At 37.9% G+C, this 24,661-nt stretch overlaps 1 protein-coding gene across 1 annotated transcript in view; it reads right to left on the bottom strand.

Annotated features, from left to right (window-relative positions):
• Adgrb3 (adhesion G protein-coupled receptor B3) overlaps positions 1-24,661 on the bottom strand; it is a 709,539-nt gene that overhangs the window by 42,159 nt on the left and 642,719 nt on the right. The window contains exons 19-24 of the mRNA XM_050134810.1: positions 20,068-20,218; positions 17,641-17,710; positions 15,475-15,541; positions 13,262-13,347; positions 8,225-8,323; positions 7,740-7,911 (exon numbers count right to left, since the gene is read on the bottom strand). Coding sequence (XP_049990767.1) covers positions 7,740-7,911; positions 8,225-8,323; positions 13,262-13,347; positions 15,475-15,541; positions 17,641-17,710; positions 20,068-20,218 — 645 coding nt within the window. The remainder of the gene's footprint in view (positions 1-7,739; positions 7,912-8,224; positions 8,324-13,261; positions 13,348-15,474; positions 15,542-17,640; positions 17,711-20,067; positions 20,219-24,661) is intronic.

The raw sequence follows: 24,661 nt of genomic DNA, 5'->3' as shown, positions 1-24,661 counted from the left end.
GAACTCAGGACCGCGAGGGGTGCACCCACACACTGAGACAATGGGGATGTTCTATCGGAAACTCACCAAAATCAATACTTTTGATTGCAAAACTTCCAGGTGTAACAGTGGGCTAAGGGCACATTTACATTGGAAAATGACATCAGCTTTATTTTATCAATATGAGAGAGAAGACGGAAAATCACATAAATCTTCCACTATGTTTAAGGCCATTTTAAGGTTCTTACAGGTGTCATAATTTAAGAATTAGATTCTAAGACAGTTTTAGTGCACAACTCTCATACATAAGGATTTCCAGGGAAATTTCATTTGATTCCAAATGCTTTATTTGATTTGTTTTCTTTAAATCTGAAAATACATGGAGGCTCTCACGATGAATTGGCATTAAATATTTGCTCAACAGCATGGGAGGAAGCGATGAGACAAGATGCACAGGGCAAATCTTCTTACCCCAGAGGGGCTGATGGGAAGAGAGTGTCTAAGAAAAGATCGAGGCACGTACAAGCATTGTGGTAACTGAATTTTCTAGCAGGCACACAAAAAGTTTCGTCCCTGGGTAATTAATGTGAATTATACCAATAAAAAGCTGGAATTGGCTAAAATTCAAGTTGTAGACAAACATAAAAATAAAAAACAAAAAGCACAAATAGATCGATTATTTTATGCCATAGTACGATTAAAGTTCCCCTGAATCTCCTATACCAAGGTTACATTTACAAAGATGAACAGCAACTGTTCTTTATTTACAATTTATGGAGAACTAATTCCTTACTTTAGTTAATAGTTCTATTTAAAACTATTATTATTAGTTTATTATTAGTTATCATTCCTACAAAATCTGAGTTTCTGTGAAATTAACATCTCAAAGCTTTTCTGAAGCCTGGTAAACTCGATTTTTAAATGAATCTGTGGGGAACCATGAAATATTTAACATTAATTATGCCACACTTCATATCTAGATTATAAAATGTCTTCTCTTTGAACCATTCTGAAATAGGTCTGTCATTCTAAATGATAATCAGATGGAGCTAAAAGTAAGAGGGAGTAGCAAGGGACAGATATGTCACTGCCTTTAAAATATTTAGAGTCCTTTAAGGATCCCTGATGGTCTGGAGTGAGATAAAGGTCAGAACAGAAGGCGATATCTTTAAGAAAACAGCAGTTGATATCAGTGATGTCTCGACTAAGTTTCAAAGCAGCTAGCGGGCTTTTAAAAATGTCTAGAGACACAGTCTTTCTCAATGCACACGGTTTTTTGGATGATATCTGAGTTCAAAGTAGCTTGCAGGGGAATGTCTAACTCCTGTCTCTCCCTCATGAGGAGAGACATTTTGGTTTTCTCACAGCCACAGCAGCGGCAGCAGCAGCAGCAGCAGCAGCAGCAGCAGCAGCAGCAGCAGCAGCAGCAGCAAGCCAAGAGCTTCTCAATTGGTCCTCACTCCCGAGGCAACTGGCAGAGAGTCACTGTGCAAAGTCGATGCCAGATTTAGAGGTTTGCGGGATAGGGGCACCCAGAACCCTTGGCAGTGTTACAAATTCGCGAAGCTACCCAGAGAAGAGTTTCACAGTCTGAAATGGGTTCTGGATTTAGCTAGCTGCTGTACTGCTCAGACCGCAAGTCTTCTCCTCTAAAATATGAGAAAGTCTTACCTCAAGCTACTCTTTGTGAATGTTTGTGAAATCACAAGATCATTTTAAGTCAGGATGACACACATTTTTTTTCCCTTGTATTCATTTGTTATGATTTCTGGGGAGAGGGCTTTCTTACACGCTCCGCGTCTTCTTAAGTCTTGAGTCTACAGTCACATCTATTGTTTCAGACTTGAACAAATGGCACAGAGGTTTTTTTTTTTATATTTCTCACCATAATGTATTTTATATTTAATCATTAAATGAATGAATAAGTCTCAGTTTCATAAATATTACGGCAATTGACATAAGGAGCATGAAGGACTTGACATTTAAAAAATATTGCTTGACTTTTCTCCTCGTGAAAGAAAATAAAAGACAGGAAGGTTTGTCCTTTGCTATGCCATGAAGAGTTCGGGGTGCACTCTCGGATTCAAGAACTGGTGGAGCTTCATTGGGATCCCCCAATGCTGAGGGATCTACCACTTGCTATCTCAAACGTCCGTGCTTTTGACCTTCAAATCCGTTTTTTTTTTTTCCTTTTTTGGGGGACACTGAAATTTCTTTAGACCGTCTTTCAAACACGCGGCCTGAAAATGTAGCTGCGCTCCTTTCATGTGCAAATGTGAGGGGAAAGAATTCTGTGCTAGACGCCACGCCTCGCACCTTCACAGGAGACATTTCATTCTAGCTTGGTGCCATAGCCTTTGAGACAGACAGGCGTGCACGGAGGCTGCACAGAATAGCAAGCTCACGCTTAGAGCTTGCAAGGACCGCGCCTGACACTATCGCCATAGGTGACAAAAGCTGAAGACGGAGCCACGTTTCTTGCTTCGAAAGTCCTCATTCCTGAACGTCATTCTATTTCGAGCCTTTCAAATTTACTGAACAAAGCCTGGACTACTTTAAGCCAAGGAATGAACCAAAACAAAAAGACATTTGGGAAGAAAAGGAAGCACCAGATATGTTTTTATTTTACTCCTTTTTTTCAAGACACATGCACCACACAAAAATCACAGAGCTAGAAGGTGAGCTCTTGGGGGTATGAGAGGAGAGGGAAGTGGGAGCTGCTTGTCATCCTGCCAGTGTGAGGTCTCTGCTCACTGTAGGCAGCATCATGATGCTGCTCCCCAGAGTAGGGGGCATCTGGGAGGAAACTGTGACTGGAAGAATTGAGAGCAGCCATAAATCACAGTTGGGTGCTCCCTGGTAGGCACGCCAGTATAACAAGTTGGGTTTTAAGTTCCCTGTGTCTGAAGCCATGTCTCCCATCAGATGTCACACATCTGTTAACCTCTTAGGCTTCTGCATGGGCATATGTCTGAAGATTCAGAAGGATGCAGGTGTTGACTATGTAAGTGGAACAATGAGAACCTGGGGAAGCCTAATTTAGAAGCAGTAAGATCTATACTCCTTGTCTAACAAACAGGATGTGGAGTGGAGGTGAGACTGGTGGCTTCTGGGGAAATGTTGTAAAGACCGAGCATCCTGTCCTCTGCTGGGCCGTGCCCAACCGAGGCTTATTTTGTCGCCTCTTGTCATTCTCCTGTTTCAAGGCACATATTTTATTTTACTAGAAACAGAGCAAAACAATAGAATCTTTAGGTGATTTTTCTCTTGGAATTTCAAATTCAGTCTGAAAAGTATGACGGTGTTAGTAAATGAGTTGACTGTCTCTTAATCCATGTGCTATGTATCTGTCTTCCAGGCAAAATGTTCCAATCAAACCCCGATCCTCCCCACACTTGGCCACTTACTAGCTCTATAAAATACAGTCATGGCTTCTCGGGTACCAGTTGGAGTAAGTAGCTGTCATCAAGACCATCAAATGCTCTAACTGGAATTTTGATAGGATGCAGGGAGGGAGGAAAGAAGTGAGGGAGGAATGCAGGGACGGAGACAGGGAGGGAGAGGGTGAGAACACAACTCATGTTTATTTTAATGGTTTTCCTTCAGAATTGCTTCACAGGTTTGGATGTATATTTGAGGCCTCATCTGGTGCAATCTGCCTTCATGCCAGAGCCCGGAAGAGAGAGAAGAGGATCTTAGCCCTGATACTAATGTCGTCAACCAGCCCCAGGATGCTTGCACAGGGACACAATAAGATCATCCATTTTAATGTGTAAATTTTAAACACCCCCCTTCTATTTAGTGAGGGCTTTATTTTAGATTATTTGGTATCACAGTCTTGTTATTTTCCCCCTCTGACATCAAGCCGCAAGATTGTCTCAGAGCCTGGCACAGCTAGAGCCAGAGATGAGAAGAATGTGCAGGGACCAAAAAAAAAAGTGGTTTCCTAGCAACAGGAACTATTCCAAAGGTTTCCTAACTCTTGTGTAGTTTCATTTCCATAGCAATGAGGAGAATAGTAAATAGTATGTGTTCTTATCTGTTCGATCCAAATGAATTCTAATCATCAAATACCGGAAACATCTATACTTGTATTACAAGATTCAATCTGATTGTCTAGAACACATATTACTGCCTAGATTAGGTGTAATGTATTTTGATAAATCAGATGCCTGAATATTTTAAAACTATTTTTCATTTTTTTGGTTTTGTCTTTTTTTTTACCCTTAGAAACACTTGCTAAAACAATCAAAAAGGACAAAGTTCTTGTAGAAGAAAAAAACTATAGTGTAAGAAAAAAAATGATATTCAAATACTAAGTTTGTCCGGTTTAAAGATCAGGAACAGATATTTAGTTACTCAATTTTCTTTTTATCGAAATAAATAAGAGGTTTGGGCAAATGGCTCAATGGGTAAATGTGCTTGCCTTGCAAGCAGGAGAATCTGAATTTGAATCCCCTGTGTGTGTATAAAAGAACCAGCAGCCAGACGGTGGTGGCACACGCCTTTAATCCCAGCACTCGGGAGGCAGAGGCAGGCGGATCTCTGTGAGTTCGAAGCCAGCCTGGTCTACAAGAGCTAGTTCCAGGATAGGAACCAAAAGCTACGGAGAAGCCCTGTCTCGAAAAACAAAAACAAAAACAAAAACAAAAAAAAAAAAAGAACCAGCATAGTGCTAAATCTATAACCCTAGCCCTTGGGGTAGAGGTGGAGGCAGATAGGAGGAGTCCTATTTAGACCTCACTGACCAGTCAGCCAAAGGCAGAGTTTCGGGTTTAGTGGGAAAGTCTGTCTCAATGCAATAAGGCAGAGAATGGCCGAGGACACCTGAAGCCCTGCTTTGGTTCCATGGACAGCACACTGGTATATTAACATATACTGCATCCATGAAAACACCGAGAAGTTCAGGGCTCAGTGCCAGTGCAATTATCTCTCCCTTCTTCTCATGTTTTTCCTTTAAAATTGATCCCATCAAAATCAAAATCACAACCAAAATACACTCTCTGCATTATGCACCCTAAATGTCACCATTGCAATTGTTCATTCCTCCTGGAAGGACAAGACTGTATTTCTCTTCCACAAAGAATGGGCAAGTCAATATTCATAAAAATAGCAACAATTAAAAAGAATCAAAAAAAAAGAAGAAAAAGGAGAGGAATAAGAATATGTATGCACTCAGACCCTTTGAAATTACTCTGAAGAAAAAGCAGAGAATAAAATGATGAAAAAAGCAATAGAGACAAAAACTGTATTCTTAGGTCTCTTGTGGATTAGCAGCTAAGAATTACAAATTAAGTATTTAAAAGCCACACATTACAATTCCGTATTTCACAAACATTGTTCTATTTGCTTTGGTGTGTTTTTCTGGAAACAGTACTGATAGGAGGCACCGAGGCCATGGGAAAAGGGTGTTTTTTTCTCCTATCCTACATTCAGTGTTAGGGGAATAAGGTCACAATATGAGACAAATCTACTGCCAATGTCAGGGTGATACATGTGCAGATTAGAAAGACCCATTGCCTTCAAAGATGCTTGCTGTGATGCAGCCCTTACAATGTATAAAATGGTTTAAATTATAAATGTAAAAACCTTAGTTCTTTAGTATCAAAATTTCTTTAGGAATTCTGAAGATCACTTGCCCTTAATGGAAGTATATGGATTTTTATCACGGTTACAGAGTGTTTATATGATTCAGTGAAAAATAAAGAAAAGAATATGTTCATTTTAGTGTTAGAACTAAAGAATGCTATAATGATTCACTGTGAATTTGTCAACAATACATTTACTCATTTTGAATTATCCACTGAAAAATATCAGCAAAAATGACCATGCTTTTGCTCCTGCTAATAGGGAAAATACGTATTTACAGATTTCTTATTTAGTAGAAGCACTTGTTACACGGTTTGACTTAATTGCACTTAAATCATGTTTTTGACAGCTACTCCTCTAATTAGAAAGTACTTAAAAGTTCTGATTGGTATCAAGAATTTTTCAGCCAAATATTTTTCTCCCTGTAAGCAGCAGAGATTTGATAATAAGACATCATATCTGTCATTTAAAATTCTGTTTATTTTGAGGAAAGACTAGCAATGTCTAAAAATGAGACATGAGTTGGGCATGTGGCTTAGTGGGTAGAGAGCTCGCCTAACATGCACAAAGCCCTGAGTTCAGGCCCTAGCACAGATAAAACTTACACAGGAAGTCTGAGATTACTGTAGGCTACTCGACTTCGTGCATTTAAGAGAAGAGAGAGAATTCATCTAAAGGTAGAACTCTTGTCTATGCTTTCATAACTGGGGTATTCATCTCTTCTGAACATTGCATGCAGATATGTCTTACACCTTGTTTAAAGCCTGCTAGAGTCCATCCTTAATTGTCAACTGAAATGGCTCTGTGCCTATTAATTTAGAAGAATTCTTTTACTTAAAAACGTTAGAGGAATGTGAGTAAAAGAGATGCTCACGACAGTCATAGTTGGAAAAGAATATAATCTACATTTCATTCAATTGCTTTTCAACCATCATTACTTAGCTCTATAAAGAGCTTGATATTTGGGAGATTTTAGAAGTGATATTTTAGGTAGAAGTTGGTGAACAAGGTTTGACAGTTGTACACTACTTTAGACGTTGAAGTTGTGAAATATCCCTCCCTTGCAAGATGAAGAAGTCACACCTCATCTGTTTTCATGGCTTCTCGTCATAGAATATTCTTAGAATACACCTGTGAGTTTACTGCTGACATCTGTGCCTTCCTGAAATAAGGCAGAAATACGGCTCTTCCCACCTAATAAATCAGGTAGAGGCCTTTCGTTCCCTTCACACATCGCTGTGAAACGAAGGGGTGTGTGCTTAGAAGCACGCGCACTCTGATGTGTACAACACAAGTTACTCAAGCACACTCGCTAACGTGGACTGACAGTCAACCGGTCTCAAAATCACTCACTTGGTGTCAGCTTGTTCTTTTGTCCCTACTCGTCCCCAGAGTAAACACTGAGATGACTCATAAACCTTGTCAACACTGCGTCGGTGCTTGCAAGCACCCTGGATAATTTTCACACTGGTAGGAAAACAATATTTTAGCCCTAAACCACACAAGTCTGCTGTCTCTCGCTGTCTTCGCTAGGCTTGGTACCTATCAGGGTTTCTAATCCAGAGAAGGCTTCCTTTTCCGAAAAGTAACTGAAACTGTGACCCAGACAAGTGCTGGGGTTTCAGGCCTGTAGAACCCATGGACACTGACTGCCTGGAATGCCTTAGTATGTTAAGGTTTTGTAGTTGTTGCTATATACATCCAAATGACGATCATTTATCTTTTGTAAACTTTCAAATGCAGTTTGCATGGAAAGTAAGATTAGTTAGTAATAGGACCTGGGATATGCTATATGTAGTAGCTATATTAGGAGACAGGTAAGAAATAGCAGGGTGTGATGTCTATGAACAGTGCATTTAAGGCATGCCCCCTTTACCCTTTCTCCCTCTAGTTTATTTGTCTGGCTTGAATCTGTTCCTGGTTCTTGGCACCTCTGGATGCGTTCCCCTTGTACAAATCACATGTATGTCACCCTGTCACTTTATGGGTGTCCAAGTCTCCTGACTTCTTTCTTCGAGTTTCTTTCCGCCTTTGAATCTTAAGCAACAGTGAGTGGAGAAGATCCGCTTAGTCTGAAGAGCAGGATTGCAATCAGAGATCTCCCTGCGGTTAATTAAGACACAGGTTCCCACGTTCGCTTATCGCTTTCACAACAGAAATCAATTCCTCACCTCTCTCCGAAGAATGCAATGGACCATGACTATCACGAAGCCTTGTAACGAATCAAACACAGCAAAAAGGATTTGGAACAATATGGAACGTTTGTCTGTCATGGCCAGAACTGCAGACATCCATGTCAGAGCCAGAAGGGGCAGCACTACGCAGGAGCTCCAGAGGGAGGCCCTGTGGAAAGAGAAAAGAGAGCAACATTACGTAGTTGCATGCCACGCTCCAGGCCATAACCAAACCCCCCTTCACTCTCCCCAAAAGCATTCTTGTGTGTGGCACCAAGACTATTAACTTGGAAACCACTAAGCAAATAACACTTGAGATTTGGACTTATCTTTTATAGACTATCCCGCAATCATTATAAAGGTAGTTGCCCAATTATAAATACTCAAGTATTAGCAAACACAAATTTTTTTTTCCATCATAGCACTTTCTCACATGCACATGTAAACTTTTTAACAAGAAGATGTAAATGATTGGGACTAACATGGCGTTACTGGCGGTGGTGGCTGACAAAGCTGTTGTAGAAACTACTCCACACTTGGCACATTTGAGCGTCAAACCGCTATGAGGCTCACTCATCTGACTGCAAACAAACAGAACACCCACAAAAAGAACAAAAATGTTGAATTGTCACCAAAAAAGTTGCAGCTGCAGGTTATTTTTTAAATACTATTTCATGCAGAAAAGGTATATTTATCAAGGATGAATATTCTAGATCATTTTACAGATGCAGTTAAACCATGTATTCTCCCTGCAACATTCACATTTTAACGCTGTGGGCTCTTGGAGCATGCAAAGTATGTTTCGATCACTTACATTACACATGGCCCTGTGTCTATAAAATACAATTGGCTAATACATTGAGTTAAATGCATGCACGTGCTTAAACCCACATACAGTAATAACTCTTTATTCAGACCCATGGTAAACGAACATGTGAGGACTCCAAGACTCAAAGATTTTCATTGTCATATGAAGAAGTTTCAAACGTTAGGAAGACTTTCAGAAATATTAATATTATGGTAGGGGATCTAAGAAAGTAAAATATGTATCATACATATATGTGTATATATATGATATATATGTAAAGTCTTCGAATGTGAGAGATGAGGTTTCTAACTCTACAGATTCTTACTCTGAAATGTTTATAGCATCAATGCTTGTTCAAATTATAGGATGATCTGAATACAGAGACTGACAGAATGAAAGATTACATAATAATAAAAGAGCATAAGACATATTTATAACAGTAATTAAGTTCAAAGTAAGAGATTAAAACATACAACACTTAATGATCTATGTGGGGCCAAGAATTCAGATTCAAAATATGTAGATCTTATCTATTACTTTATGGAAGCAAAATGAGACTAAATAGTAAACCTTTGCATGCATTTCCCTTGCAAAATTGTTCCCTGAAACATTATGGGTTTATTAGTACACAAATCTCCTAGAAAACCCCATAAGAAATAAACTGAATGAAAATTCAAAACTTTCCTGTGGCTAACTTCTGCACTCCATTCCCACGTGGTGTCAATGTCTACTATGTGTTTGCCATGTAAATCTTTACATTCATGATAGAGTGGAGCTGTGTTATTGTATATAGTGAGTGGGAGAGGATGGAAGGCTTGATTTCTTTTCAGGGAGTAACTCAGTTGTAAATGGCTCTCAGGTGGGATAAGAAAACCTGAAGTCTATCAGACTGATCAGCAGATCTCATGAGGATAAAAACAACCAAACAAGGGTTTCTACTGAGGCAGTAAATCACCCGCTTTCTGGATCTAACAAAGCAGGGTCTTTATCCCAACCACACGTGTGCACAAACTCGAAGTGTGGTGTGTGTTTTCCCATGTGAGTAGTTCTATGACCTTGTGGAGTTTTGTTTCCAGAGTGGCACCTGGTTGAGTTTGCTCTCGTGGCTGTATAAATCTCTCTTATCTCCTCTTGAACCCTCTAATCAGAGGACCCAGACAGATGTCCTTTTTAAAATGTCATAGATGATTATGACAAACAAGTAGGCAAGAACACAACTGCCCAGAAATACACCTGAATCTCTTTCTTGTTAAGCTTAAACACATTATTATTCAAAAGCCATGTATTCATCATTTACTGTTTCTTTTATCACAGAACATATTAGTTATTTCTCAGTTTAAGAGTACCTTCCCCTGGGCTCCGAGGCAAGATTGAAAAACCAAAGATTATAATAATAACCTTTAATAATTTAATAATCAATAATAATGATGCTGATGATAATAATAATAATGTAATAATAATAATAATAAGATAATCACCCAAGATACAAACGCCTTAATCCTAAAAACCTGATTTAAGTATGAAATTTTCTGATAAATTTGAAGCAGGGTTCAAAGTACTTCATCTTTCTTTGAGACTTGCAGTGGGCTAAAAGGCCTACACATTCTTCCCTTACAGTAAACAAGTTGAGCAGCTTTGACATACAAATGACAGGAATGGAGTAGAGTGAAACACCAAGAAAAATGTATTTTTCTATAGTTTATGTGATTTGTACATAAATTAATGAACCGTGGAAAACATATACTAGATTCTAAATTGAGTTCCTACCAGTGTAAAATAAGCGGGTTTTTTTGTTATCAAGAGAATTATACACTCATAAAGTTACAAGCCTAAGCGATGATGAAACACAAAGTTGACTTGTCCATATTGTCTGATAAATTCATCACCATCAGGGCACAAGATGTGGGTGCTACCCCACTCTCCCCATGTTGTTCTGTCTGCTCTATCTTTACCATAGACTTGGAGTCCACTGCGCTTGTCCCTTCTCAACTCATTCTGTTATTTTTAGGAAAAGTTAGTTGACTATTTATTTTTAGTATCTAACATATTCCCTCGTAAAAAAGTATTCTCTCCTCCACTTGAAGAAAATTCACAGAATGTGTTAAGGGTGTGCTGAGCTAACTTCCATGATTTCAAGTAGATATAACAGAGCAGTTGAATACATTCTACAAGAAAACACCATTGCAAAGAAATTGAGAAAATATAATTTTTGTTCTGATATTCCAAAAAGATACATTATAATTTATATTGTTTTTTAATTATTCCTACTTATTTTTTATATAATATATACTGTTATTTTCAATAACTCACCATGGGTTATTTTATGTATTAGAAAACGTTTAATATGGTTAAAATGTAACACAGCTTTTCAGGCTTGTTTTATTATTTATTAAACATTTATTCATTCATCCCTTTATAAATATTTATTGAGGACAAAACTTAGAAAGTTCTTAGAAGTGATTATAAAGTATAAGAAAGACAATAAATGCAGAAATAGAAAAAAAATGGAAGAGTGAATAATTTTACTTTAAATAATATAGTCTAGTTTCATAAAATACACTTCTCTTTATATATATAGAGAGAGACGTATTTATATGTATATATTCAGCCAACCTGAAATAGCCAACTTGACAATTAGTGAAATCAATTACTTAGCCAGTCAGCATAAACCTTCTCACTGCCTTCTCAGTGCATCTGATTAAGCTCCTCTTTGAAGTCTTTATTACGCTCGTCACTGCTTCTCTGAAGACTAAAAGTAACTTCACACATTCATCGTATTTTTTTGAAGTTTCCTTTATTCACACTTCAGATTAGAGAACAAATCTGAATCTATATCTACTGATCTACCTTAGAATTTGTGTTTGACAAATGTTGAAGCTTGGTCGTTACCTCGTTCGCTCTCCTGTGCTCGGGACAGCGATCCTAAGTCTACCTGTGGAAAGACTTGAGTATCTTTGTAGAAGTCCCCATGTGAAGAGGAAGGCACCGAATCAGGTTTGCCAGGGAAATTTATATGAATTCTACGAATGCTTTCAAAATTAGGGGTTTTCTATTATAATTATCATTGCCAAATATATAGATTGAGATTAATAATTTTTAAATTCATACTACAACGGTGGTATTTAAGTCGGGATCAATGTAAAGCAAGCTTGACACGATGCACAAAACAATGAAGGGTGAAGAGAAACACTGGCCACGAGTTTGAGGAATCCTCAGCACTCTGTTGAGCTCATCTCCCTTTCTGACCTCAGTGTCTTGCATGATGAGGTCATGGTCAGGTACATTGCTCATGTTTCATTGCTCATTCCATTCATCATAAGATTCACTGTTGGGTAAGGCCTGTCATTTGCTGATGTTCTTTTGAAAACATTATGCACATTACTTCATGTATCTAATGAGGCAAAAGCAATCTTCCTGTTTACTGGATGAGGAGACAGGGCATCGGAAGGATGAAGTAACGTGCCTCAAGACACGTGTGCAGCTATCGCGCTAAAGAGTTCTGACTTCGACTACCTGCTTTAGGAGTTGTTGATGCCACTGGTATCAGACTCAACATTTTCTATGCAGGACTTAGTCCAATCAGCAGAAGAAATGGTTACTCTATTCCAGCTACAGGTGGCAAGCTAACAAGGGAAAATCTGTGAAAAGCTCATGTCAAATGGAATAGAAAAGTCAGTGTCAACATCAAGTTGGGAAATTTTAGAAACTAATCTGTAATGAAAAACAGTGTGTAATTTAAAAAGTGCCCCTGTGCCAGGACAGACCCTTCTTTGATTCTACTACTAAAGTTTTATGTGAACAATATTGAAGTTTTTTTATTATTATTATTGAAAGCTGTTAAATTTAGTCTCTTACTAGGGAAAAGAACTGTCTGAGCTCTTACTTTATAATCATCTCATAAATTATAAGGACAGAAAGATCTTTAATTCATCACCAGTAAGTGATCACATATTATGACCATTAAAAACATCATAAAATATTAAAAAAAAACAATTATAAGAATATGTTTTGAATGAAGGTACTTTTTATAGAAAGAAAAAGCTGTCCCTTTTTTTGAAAGAAAAGACCCATGAGAAAATCAACAGCATCAATATCTCACTCAGATATCCACAAATACTTAGAATGGGTTATTGCTGTAATCTAAAATGCTTCAATAAATCTACAAAGGAGGTGTTGGTTGATATTGCAATAACAGTAAAAATGGGGCATCTGCTTTTATAGATATTGTAGATGGTAAATGAAAATTACAAATAACTGTTCTAGCAAATTTTAAATCTGTGACAAGAACAATGCTTGATAAGTATCCATTTTATATGAAATGTTTTGTTTTGTTTTTCTGGTCTACACAATTAGCTAGAGAGGAAAGAACAAACAAATAAATCACTTTTTTCATTCAATTTAGATGTTTGGGGGTCCAGTGTGAGTAAAGATTTGGGTTTTGAAATCCCTTATCTCAGGACAATTATCAAGACATAGTGTTAGATCTTAATAGATGGGCAAGGAATGTGCATACCCCATATCTTCTCAATGGTCTGATTTATTGCTTATATTTAATACACAATATCAGAGAATCCTGAAATGGCAGAATCTACAGAAACATTAGCACATCAAGAACAGAGTTTCAGGTCCAGACCCACATAAGTGAAAACCCAGACCTGGACTATGGGATTTACTTGTAAAGAACCTTCAATATCCACCAATGGCAGCTTACCCGGCTCTGTGTTTGAGCTTTTTATCTAGGATTCCATCTCTGGAAACAAGTTTATTAAATACCAAAATGCCAATCACCATGTTGACCTGTCAAATAGAAACAAAGTTGACCTTTCAATGATACTGAAGGGGATCAGGACCCTGTTTCTCCAGTAAACAAGTCTTAGCCCCTTACAGTGGGCAGGACTCTGAGGAGTGATGTGAATGACTTCTTAAAGGTGTAACGAGCATCTGAACAGTGGTGCATGCAGCTAACATTTAGAGTCCACCAACCGCATCTCATTTCCATGGTTTGCAGTTTAACATGGCAAAATTGACCTTCGATTGCCTAGCTTTCAAAAGGTACCAAACACCCCATCAATCTGGTCTTATTCTTTCTAGGGAAACTGCATAAAACAATGGACTAAATGAGTTTTATTCCACACTTTAAAGCCAAAGCACTTTAAATCTCCCAGCAAGAAGCTGGGCTGAGCCTAGGCAGGTGAAGCGACTAAGGATTTTCCACTAGAAGAGAAGACAGAATGGCTAGCTAGTCTGCATCTGTGTTGTGGCTGCTCTCTCCCAGGTTTGCGGACTTTCTGATACACTCTTTTCTAGGAAGGGAAAGCCTATTCAATCTCCAGATTCCTTCAGAGGATGGAGACTGCCTTTAGTTCTTAAAATACACTCCTGAATGCATCTTCTCAACTTCTTTCTAAGACTCCTTACTCTCACTTACATGGCCTTTTGTATAATACTAATGACATGAAATCAGTAAGAAAATGTTCTGCTGATAGAAGGCTGAAATCTGTCCACTTGCTGGTATGAGAAAGATCCCAAACTTTTCTGTTAATAAGTGATTTAGGAGACGTCACTCTTAGAGTCTGGGCAATATACCACTCATCAGAAGAATGTACCTTGCACTTCTTTTTACTTAAACTAAGAGAAAATATAAGTTCTAGGGAGTCTATTAATTCACAACTTAAAACATGAGAGAATTTATGTCCAGTAGAGATCTATCATATTGGTGTTTCAATTATATACATACTGGCTATTTCTTCATTACAGGGTTATATGTATGTTAACCCAGCAGCTTAGGAAAATAACTCAATTGATTTAATAAAAATCCAACGCAACAGACAAAAGTGTTCCCAGTAATTTCAAGTTCCCTATGCTTTTCTGTAACACTCTTGTCTTCAGTGTTATGGTTTGGTTTTGTTTCTTTCTTGTAAACCATGGGCAATTTTTGTTCCTTGGTATAGCTTTGAAGAATGAAGGCTCTTTAAGAGAAGAAGCCTAAAATAGTGTTACTAAGAAAGAGGTTTCCAGTGTCCAAGTTATTGAATGAGCCATTCAAAGAACTGAAAGGTAATTATCTCGCAGATAGCCTAATTGAACAGTGATATGCGTCTTTGTATTTAATATATCTTTTCTTTCCTCCTTCATTTTCGTCAGAATGATGAGTGAGCATAAGAGAAGGAGGGGGACGGAGGTCGGGCAGGAGAGAGAGAGACAATGGAAAGAGGGTAGAAAATTTTACATCTTATAATTTTTAAAATTGGGAAACTATTTTGCTATTCTAAAAAGAAAATGATTAAAGTCTTTGTAGTTAATAGCTACTGGTGGTTTTTAACTTGGAATAATATTGACCCACCAAAAATATCTGGAGCTGTGGTAGGCAAAGGGAAGGATGCTACTGAACATACTAGAATATGCAGGACCGACTGTGGAACAGTGACAAATCCATTCTAAAATGTTTGTATCACTGAGTTTGTGAAACTGACAGGTATGTATGTATGTATGTATGTATGTATATGTATACATATAGATGATAAATGATAGGTAAAGATATTTGGGAGTGGCAGTCTTGATTAATCTCCCTATTCATATATAAATACATTATACAAGATAATATAGAGGTTTAATGATATAAAGGATGGGATTTTATATACTATAGAGGAGGGATTTATTAAAGTTCACTTGAGCTTCTGCACATATCTGGAATCACTGTAGGAGGAATTCCACTCTCCCAAGTTTAATAACCTTCAGTACTTACATATGAATATTTTAGGGTAATATAAGATAGAAAGCAATTGATATTAAAATTGATGTAGTAAGTGGTTGGACTTTAAAATTTCTACCCACGAAATGCTTTATCAAACTTGCCACTCTAAATGAGCCCCTGTAATCTTTCCGCTTTGCTAATCCATTAAGTAAGTGAGTTTCAGAGTTTACCAGGACAACAGCGGCTGCAGGTCCAACGAAGGCGTAGAGCAGTCCTCCTTCAAGCGACAGCCAGCAGCTAAAAATAGCATTAGAGAAAACTAACAAAAATCAGTGATAAGCGTCAGGCCACTGGGTTGTGATGCAAGCAGCATCGGCTGGGATTTGACCTTGCGGTGTTGGCGCATTTCAAAGATTTATAGCTTAATATTTAGAAGTCATAGAAAAAGTAGGATTAGAGCATTTCATGAGGAGGAAACACTACCTACCCCTCACTACTGGGCTTTTGAGGCAGTTAAAATATTTTAGACAAATTATTCGTATATCACAATTTCTACTTTTATTTCTTGCAAAGAGATTATCCCAATAAATGTTGCTTTACCTACTTGGCTGACTCTTTCTGAGGGACTTCAAAATAGTAACAGCATGTTTGTAAAATCTTCCTTCAGGCCACTGAGATACTGGGAGAAAGTGACTTAAAAGATATCGAGGAAGGAAATAGATAACTCATATTTGCATGTGTGTGTGTGTGTTTTCTTTTTTCCTTTAATTTTACTGTTTCCCAGACTACCAAGAACATTCTCTGGAATAAGTTTGTGAATTAGAATGAGTGCAGCTGTGTTTCTCCCGTTGACTAATGTCACCAAGAGATGCATGTTTGCATGGACAGTGCTGTGGAACTTTCAGGGGCGGGGCGGGGGGGAGGGGGATGTTCATGTTCTGAATCAAAAGGAAATGAAGAGGTCAGAGGGCACAGCACTGGGAGTTTGCAGATGGAGCATGTGCAGTTGCCCACAGTCCAGGCAGTGCTGAGGAGAGAGTAAGGGGCTGTATCTCACGGCTGGTGTGGACCCAGGCCAGTACTCACGCAACTATTTTTCTGCTATTTGTCCCTATCACCAAGCAGTCCATGCATCCAGTGAGCTGCCTTCAAAACTTACAATATGTAGTGGTGACTGCCCTGTGCCTCTTCTAACAATGATTTGCTCTATTATTATTGAGGGCATAGTTCCATACATTATGCATTTGCCAAAACCACAGAAAATGATATATTTAAGAGCATAAATGTGATCCTCTAAGTTATACCTTAATTAAAATTTTAACCTAGTAGTGATATATACATACAAAAAACAGTGTATACACTGACAAACATATGTATATTTGTTTAAAAATAACACACGGCTTGGCATGCTTTGGAATTTTATAAACTTGAAAGTGGGGCCCGTAAACACTAGTAAGGTGTTTTATAAATCCTTGATTTATACCAAAACAGTTACTTTAATAGAGAAAATAATAACAAAGTGATTATGTTATAGTAGTTCTTAAATAAACACAACATTTTACTTCAGTGATATTGATTGAATTAAAGAAAATCAAGACTCCCCAAACGAGGAGTTTTCTCAGCTCTAAGAAGGAGTCTTTGTTTAGGATGGGCAGGTGAAGTGATGTCCTTTTCTACGCTTTTAATTTGGTGAGTACTAATTTACACCTGGAAACAATTACAGAATGTCACATTGTAACGTTTATTTATTCAATAATATGTACACTCTCCATTTCTCAACTACATCCTCGCTATGAAAACCGGCGTCATAAACTATGAAAGGGTATTGCTTTAAATTAGAATCATTAAAGTTAATCTTCACCATAAATTGTTTCTTGGACTTTCTGAGCATCACAGGCATAAGGTGGACATCATACCCCTTTCTAGTTTCTTCCACAGTCTAGGCATCTTGTACTATGGAATCTGTCTCCTGACCAAGCAATTGCAGCATAACACCACCAAGTAACAACAAAACCTGCATTAATAATAGCTAATGATAATAGACCTGGACATCAGTGATGTCTGTAACTGAGGGAAGAGTCACATCCTAAAACACAATAATAGAAAAATAACGTCAAGTTTTTACCAGTTCTAACAGAGAGTATTTAAGTTTTGACATGTACAGTACATGTTGATGTATCTTTAAAGGAAAATATTTGGTCTTAGGAAGAACTGGAAACAGGAATGAGGATTCTGAATAGTTGCATCACTTTCTTTACTTTTATGTGTAGAAGTCACCTTCTAGCATTGCTAATGACTCCATGACAAAGTGAATGGCATTCGGAGGCAAGACAAATAAAACCTGTTTGGTAACTTCCTTAATTATCAACATGGTTTAGCATTATGGATGGACTTACTAGTGATCCGTGCCGTATCCCTTTGTCCTGGTGAAGCCTACAGATGTGGCTACTACTAAAGCTGGCAGTCCTGCAAAAAAGCAAGGCGACATTTCATATTCAGGTGACATTTCATCTTCAGCTACGGTCACTTGTGCACATTTGCCCAGGAAAGGCCTGGACAGACTTCAGATACTCAGACCGCAGCAACTGCTGTTGGAAGAGTCACCTGGCAATGGATGTTTGCATTGCAAACTTTCAAGTGTGAGACTACAAGAGACAGGTGGGATTTTAACTTAGTGCACTGCCCTGGTATTGCTAGGTTACCACTGCATTTGACATGCTTTTAAAGGGAAGTAACAACACAGATTTAGTATATCTTTTAAGTTATTTTTTCCCTAGGGGTTTGCATCGTTATAAAGGAAATTTATAGTTAAAAAATAACCAGAAAGGCAGAAAACTGATGCCCTGGTGTGATGGCCTGTCGTAAGAGTGGAATATTCGGCTGGCCACATATTGATCCATATCAAGTTTAACTTATAATAAGAGCCCCAAAATTATTTTCTCACTTAATAATTTCTTTTCAGTTTACTTATAACAGTAACAATGTAGGAACAGTAACGATGTAGTTACCTGAAAATCTAAACCAGCTCTGACTCTAAGACGTCCTTTACTGCATATATACACATATTTGGACATGCAGTATTTCTAATCCGAACATGTTTACTCTTTCAGTTAAAATGAAACCCCCCAGTTGATCATCCTCTTGGTTTGCCCCTCTGCCTGTCTTCCTATTCTTCTTGCTATTTTCTTTCTCCTGGGAGTCTACTCTGCTAAGAGTGTATACGTTCATCAGCTTTAAACACAGAACTGTGGGAGGCATGCCAACGTCACCACGTTTACACTCACAATATAAATTTATGAGTATGAATCTCTTCGTCTCCTTCCTCTGCCTCACCCTCACCCTGCATGTTATCTGCTGACTGAATATTGTGATTGAATGAATGGAGTTCATTAGAAGCAATCAAGCACGCATGTATACCCTAATAATACCTAAGGAGTTAGTAATCTTTATTTCATATAAATTGGACTTCCTTTGTTTACTAAATTGATTGTGGAGCGTTTCTCTTCACTGATATTCTATACAACTCTTTGACGTTCAGAGAATATTGATATTACCTGTAACTTTGCAACTTTTCAATCCCTTTCTTCAAGATCTTTAGTAGCAATATTAGATAAGGAAGCTCTTGGTTACTGGCAAGGAAATCATTCTTTAAGAAAGAGCTTCCTGTACTTGCCATTTCTTCCTTTGATCTATGGTCCTAATTCACAACCAAAATGAACCTTGGTTCAATACTGCCATCATTTAAGAATGTCTTTGTCATGGAATCTAGACAAAAATCTTACCAAACTCCAAGTAGAATGTATTCTCTAACTTTCCATTTGCTTCTAGAAAGAGTCCTAATACATCAACTAAATATGAATACACCTGTGCTGAATGCTGGCAGATAACCTTTAAGTGGTTTTGATCGTGTGTTTCAGGATGAATTATTCTAGTCTTGTAATAAGTTCACTCGTTCAGAATTGCCCAGATTCCTTTTAACACCCTGTTCTCACTGTCTGCTATAACAGCAGCAGGATGTGAGCGAATGTGCACACATGTATGCGTGCGTACGTGTATGTCTATGTGTGTACTCATGTATAGTGGTCTCAGGGTGGGGATTTTAAAACTCAAATACAGACATGATAAACCCTCTCTTTTTTTCTAAAACTAGATTTTTAAAAATTAACTGTGCTTTCATTCAAACTGGTCCCATGAAATCACTGATCATTGAGATGTCTATGCCATGAAGCAACAGGAAATATTCCCCAATAATGATGGGCAGTGAATTAATTAATTCCTAGTATGGCAGCAATTGTACATTTCTACTTTTGAGAACCCCCTTACCTACATGTAAAGTTTCCTTGCCTCTCTGATGGTTTCTTCTTCCTCCCCTGTGCTTTTTTTTTTTTTAAACAGTATGGAGGTTTTTTCTTTTTTCTTTTTTTTTTTCTTTTTTTGAAATAGAACACAGAGGATTCCTAGGGTTTGCTATATGTCCTGTGGACATCCTGATTTGGGTGCCAAAACAATTCAAAGCATTTTGCATTTTCAGAAAATATCAGCAGGGAACACGTTGTCTTTCTAACTGTAGATAGCTCAGGTCTCAAGATACACCATGTAGGTACACGGAGTATTTACTAGTTAAAATCTTTGATAATTATCCCCTTAAAAAGTTCCAAATGACCCCACGGATTTTTACAAAAGGGCTTCTTCTCTCACGTTTTTGCACTTCATGTTTCAAGTTAGATACCTTAGTAACGTGGCTACAACCACTTTTTACTATTTTCTGATGTCCCTCCCAGTGTCACATCAGCAAAACATGAAAAGTATATTAATATGCTTACCCCATCCAAGGCACAGAAAGCGTTTCCGTATAAGCCGTGTCCTGATTTTTCCAGTTACAGCCATATATGACTGCCACGCTTCTGTCAAAACCCAACAGAATGAAGCCAGGAAGAAAAAATGCAAGAATGCAGTGGTGGTCGTGCAGATGCTCTGTGGAGACAGAAAGAAGCACATGCTCAACCTGGGCAGGGACCTATGATTCGGAGGACCGGACTTTTCCTTCCCTATATTTATCCTTCCTTTGTTCACAGACGATCCTACTCTGTAGTCCACACGGCCTTTAGCTTGTCATCCTCCTGCCTCAGCCTCTTGAGTTCTACGATTACAGGGTTCTGTGACTACTTTCCACTTGAAGAGGTTAAGTTCTGATGGATTTTTTGCTTTGCATAAAAGCGAAACTATTTACAGAAACTAGAACCCTTACTGGCTCTAATCTCTACACTGTATACAATATGGGCAGCACAAAAATACGTGTCCTAACTCCATTTATGTTCTCAGTGTCTTTAATGAGGAGAACCCACACTATGCACTTAAACTCAAGGAAAATTAAAATTACTGCTTTAGTTGACTTTTTAAACATAAAATTATGGAAATGGCAGTTTCTTTAGTTTAAGAGGCAGACACGATGTATAATTGCTTTGGTTCCATTCTTTATCTCTCTCATTCAACCAGGGATTCTTCCTTTTTGTTTCATCTGTGTTGATGTGAAGATTATACTGGAAAGCTCAACAGCTTTTCACAAGAAAGAAAAAAACACTTGGCTTTTATATGCATGTGATCCCCAAGTTATAACAGTGAAATACAACATAAGGTTCGGCAATAGTCTAGAGCCAAGGTAGGTTGTAAAGTATTTAGTAGCTGCATTTGATGCTGCTGCATTGCCCTGCCTGTCTTAATCAAGTAATTTTGAAGAGCTAATTGAGTCACTGGCAGTACACAGCTATGATTTCATAGTTATTTGTCTTCATGCAATCTAATCATCCTAAATGCATGGGCCATTAGCAATGCCTTGTCTACAAATGACCAGCAGCTTCATTTTAGTAAAAGCTGCTAGTTATTTCCCTATTGGTACGACTTCTCTGTGTATATCTTGTTGTAATACAACTCCTCATAAAGCAGAACCAGCCACAGAAACCATTTCTTTCTTTGTTAGTCATCCATTTCAGAAATTAAAAATAGACAAAGACGTTAGGCCACTAACTAGACATTAGCAGGCTTGAAGGCACTAGAGATGGCCTCCTCCCTCATAGTCAATGAAGTATAAAACAAGAATCAGGAAATGCAGGGCTCTAGCACTGATCAGAGGATGGCATCCTGACCTGTATTTCCGTCTCAGGGAAGAGATCTGAAGTCTTGAACGGCCTAATTGATAACTGGTTTCTTGGGGTCCTGACTTTTATCAAAGACAAACTATTGCCCCTTTCTTTAAGAATCAGTGCCAATAGGCCTGTAGTCACTGGGGAGGAAAGCTGTCTGTTCCAGGGATTTTAAGAATCGTACAAAGCACACATTGGTTGTTGTTATTGTTGTTCACGGGTTATATTTGCCAAGCTGTAGTAGCATAATTTCTAAATGACAGCATTCATACAGAGCAATGACCGCTGTTATTTTCCATAAATGCTATCAGTTCCCACAAGCACCATTATTCTGATATTCAAGGATTCAGATTCTTTAATCTCTCCTCCCCGATAGGCTCCACACTTGACATCAGCTACCCTGCAGATCAAATACTCTCTAAGTCTCCGCAGAATGAGCCTTTTCCCCTGATAAGCCTCAAACTCTAAGCACCTCTTTCAGGTTCCTATGCTGGCACCTTTTCAACCATTGCGATCACCTGACCCACCACAGTGACTTCGGCCACAAAGCCCTCTCTTTGTACCCCTTCTCAGTTGGCTCTCAACTCCCATGATAGGCGGGTCCTCATACATCACAATCCCAGATTTATAGCTCACTATCTCCTCAAGTTTGCCATTGACATTTGTTTTACTGGCCTTGCCAAATTCGGCTCTACTCTTGAACTGTCATGGATGATGAGGGCTATTATATCACAAAAGTCAAAAGCAGATTTAACTTAGTAAATTGAATTTTTTCTACTGCTATTTTCTACTATTCCAATTCTTAGGAATAGTAGAAAATGTTCTCTGAAGGTAACTGAGGTAAACATATTACTTCTAATGAACCAGAAGCTGTGAGTAATCCTAGATGAAAAAAAAAAAAAAAACTAGATAAATCACATTGCAGGTATTCCAGCCCTGTGCTGGGTGGGTATCTGGGGAAGGACAACACAGGAAGAAGAAAAAGGATAAAAATATGTAAATGTCAAGGAAGGCCTAACATCAGTACAATAGTACTTCCTGAACAGAACAATAATGAAATTGAAAGAACAGCATTTAGGGACTATCATGGAAGAATTCTTCAGAACTGAATGCAATCTTGGCTACGGGGTAGATTAAACAGGAAAGGCACACATACACACACACCAACAAACATACATTCCTAAATGCACTGCTGTGAAATTGTTAACATCTGGAATGAGACAAAAATTTAAAAGTGCTCAGAATTTAAATAATGATAACTTACAAAGGAGTAAGAATCAGAGGGATATTAAATTTCTTGTGAGCCACCCAGGATCCAAGAAGACAGTGAAAAAGTGTCCTTGTTCTAATGAAAGAGAACTTTGAAGTTAGAAGTCCACACCTAGCCAAACTATTATCCAAGTGACAGGCAGAGATATATTTTTAGAACTGAAAGGGACTTTGAAGTTCATTATTTTAAGGTTCTCTCTGAAAGAATTTCTAGGCAGTATAAACCACCAATAATGACTTCAAGAGGAGAGAATGGGATAAGTTATAGATAGCAAACAAAAGCAATAAAATATATTGAATCTAAATAAAATTGTATTTAGTATATTTCATATAATCTTAAAAATACAGCTATCTAGATACAGAATTCAAAAATAATAGCAGTGAGGGTCAAAAGGGAAGAGACATGAGGGCGACAAGGAAACAGAGAAAAATAAAAACATGCCAAACCTCTGTTTTCCCCTTCAGGCATATTGGAGATACTGAGTGATATATGACAGATATATTTGAACATTTATGATCACCATGATAAATTAAGATAGTCATTATAAAGTAGAAATAATATATTTAGTAGTTAACAAAAGAAAAATAAAAGTAAGAGACATCATTACGTTCAATTAAAGGTAAGGAAAAAGGAAAAAAAAAACAGAATTCCGATACATAGAAAAATGTTTCCAAAAATAGCATAAATCACAATAGCTTTAAACTCACTTAAAAAAGAAAAGTAATACAAAACAACCTTTCATACTTGATTTAAAAAAAATCTATTTCTGTAATGGTTATGTGAGAAAGTACCAAAACCACAGACACAGAAAGACTGGAATAAAGAGCTAAAAAGACCTATAGTAAGTAAAGACGGATATCCAGAATCAGATGGTACAGTGTTCATATCAGCAAAAAGAAAAACAAACAAACAAGCAAACAGTAAGTAAGATGAAGAGGGACTTTCCATGCTGGTATAAGGAGCAAGCCACAGCAAATGCTTACAAGTAGCGTGGCCTCAGAGACTGTAATGACTGTTCACAAGCTATCAAAAACTGGGGCAGCAGAAGGAAAGCAGATTCTGAGAAAGGACTCAGGTTACAGTTGTCAGGCCAGAGAAGTGCAGGATAGAGTAAGTACAGGGTACCGTGGGTCCTTATAACTGCTGGGTCCTCACAACTGCCGCCCTTCTCATAATTGGATGCTGCTCTTTCTTGTCTTTGTGGTGTGGTTTGACTTCCTATGTAACTGATGAAGCAGATGGGTTACAATCATCATATCTCCAGCCTGAAGCTTCTTCCTAGCCCAAAGCAAATTCTCTTCTTTCGTTACACACTGCAATAGGGCAAGCAGGTGTTTCACCTCTGGAACACACACACTGCCTGTTTTACTTACTGAAATTTCTGGGCTGCTTTTTTCCTAGCTGAGAATTGAAGAAAAGAAAATTCACCTCATAAAATGATATCATACAAACTGGGTGTCACAATCTCACCACTCAGGAAGCAGAGGCAGGCAGATGTTTGAGTTTAAAGGCCAGTTTGGTCTATAGAGCAAGTTCCAGGACAGGGAGGCTACACAAAAAAAGCCTGTCTCAAAAAACAAACAAACAAACAAACCCAACATCATACATGTAGAAAATCTGAGACAAAGTAAGTATTGTATTGGGTGGGAAAGGTTAATTTTAAATTACTATATCATGAAATGTAGTACAGCTTCATATATTTTACAAGTATATATGTTTATTGACAACAGATAAAGCCTGGCATACTGTGATTGAATTCACCCACAAAGCTAAAAACACATCAAAATGTAAAAGGCTCTAAGAGTAACTTCTGTTTTTTTATCATCAGAAATAGTAATTATACTTAATTACACATGAGTTAACTACAGTCTCCTTTAGCTAGCATGTCTAACATTTTCACCTACAAACAAATGTCCTGAAAGACCTCTTTATTTTAGCTCTTTTTTTTTATTGAGAATAAGAAAAAAAAAGTTTCCGCCTCCTCCCAGCCTCCCATTTCCCTCCCCC

This window comes from Alexandromys fortis, unplaced genomic scaffold, assembly GCF_014885135.2.
Source record: "Alexandromys fortis isolate MF-2015 unplaced genomic scaffold, M_Fortis_MF-2015_v1.1 scaffold_20, whole genome shotgun sequence".
NCBI lineage: Eukaryota > Metazoa > Chordata > Mammalia > Rodentia > Cricetidae > Alexandromys > Alexandromys fortis.
This window is presented reverse-complemented; position numbering and strand designations above follow the sequence as displayed.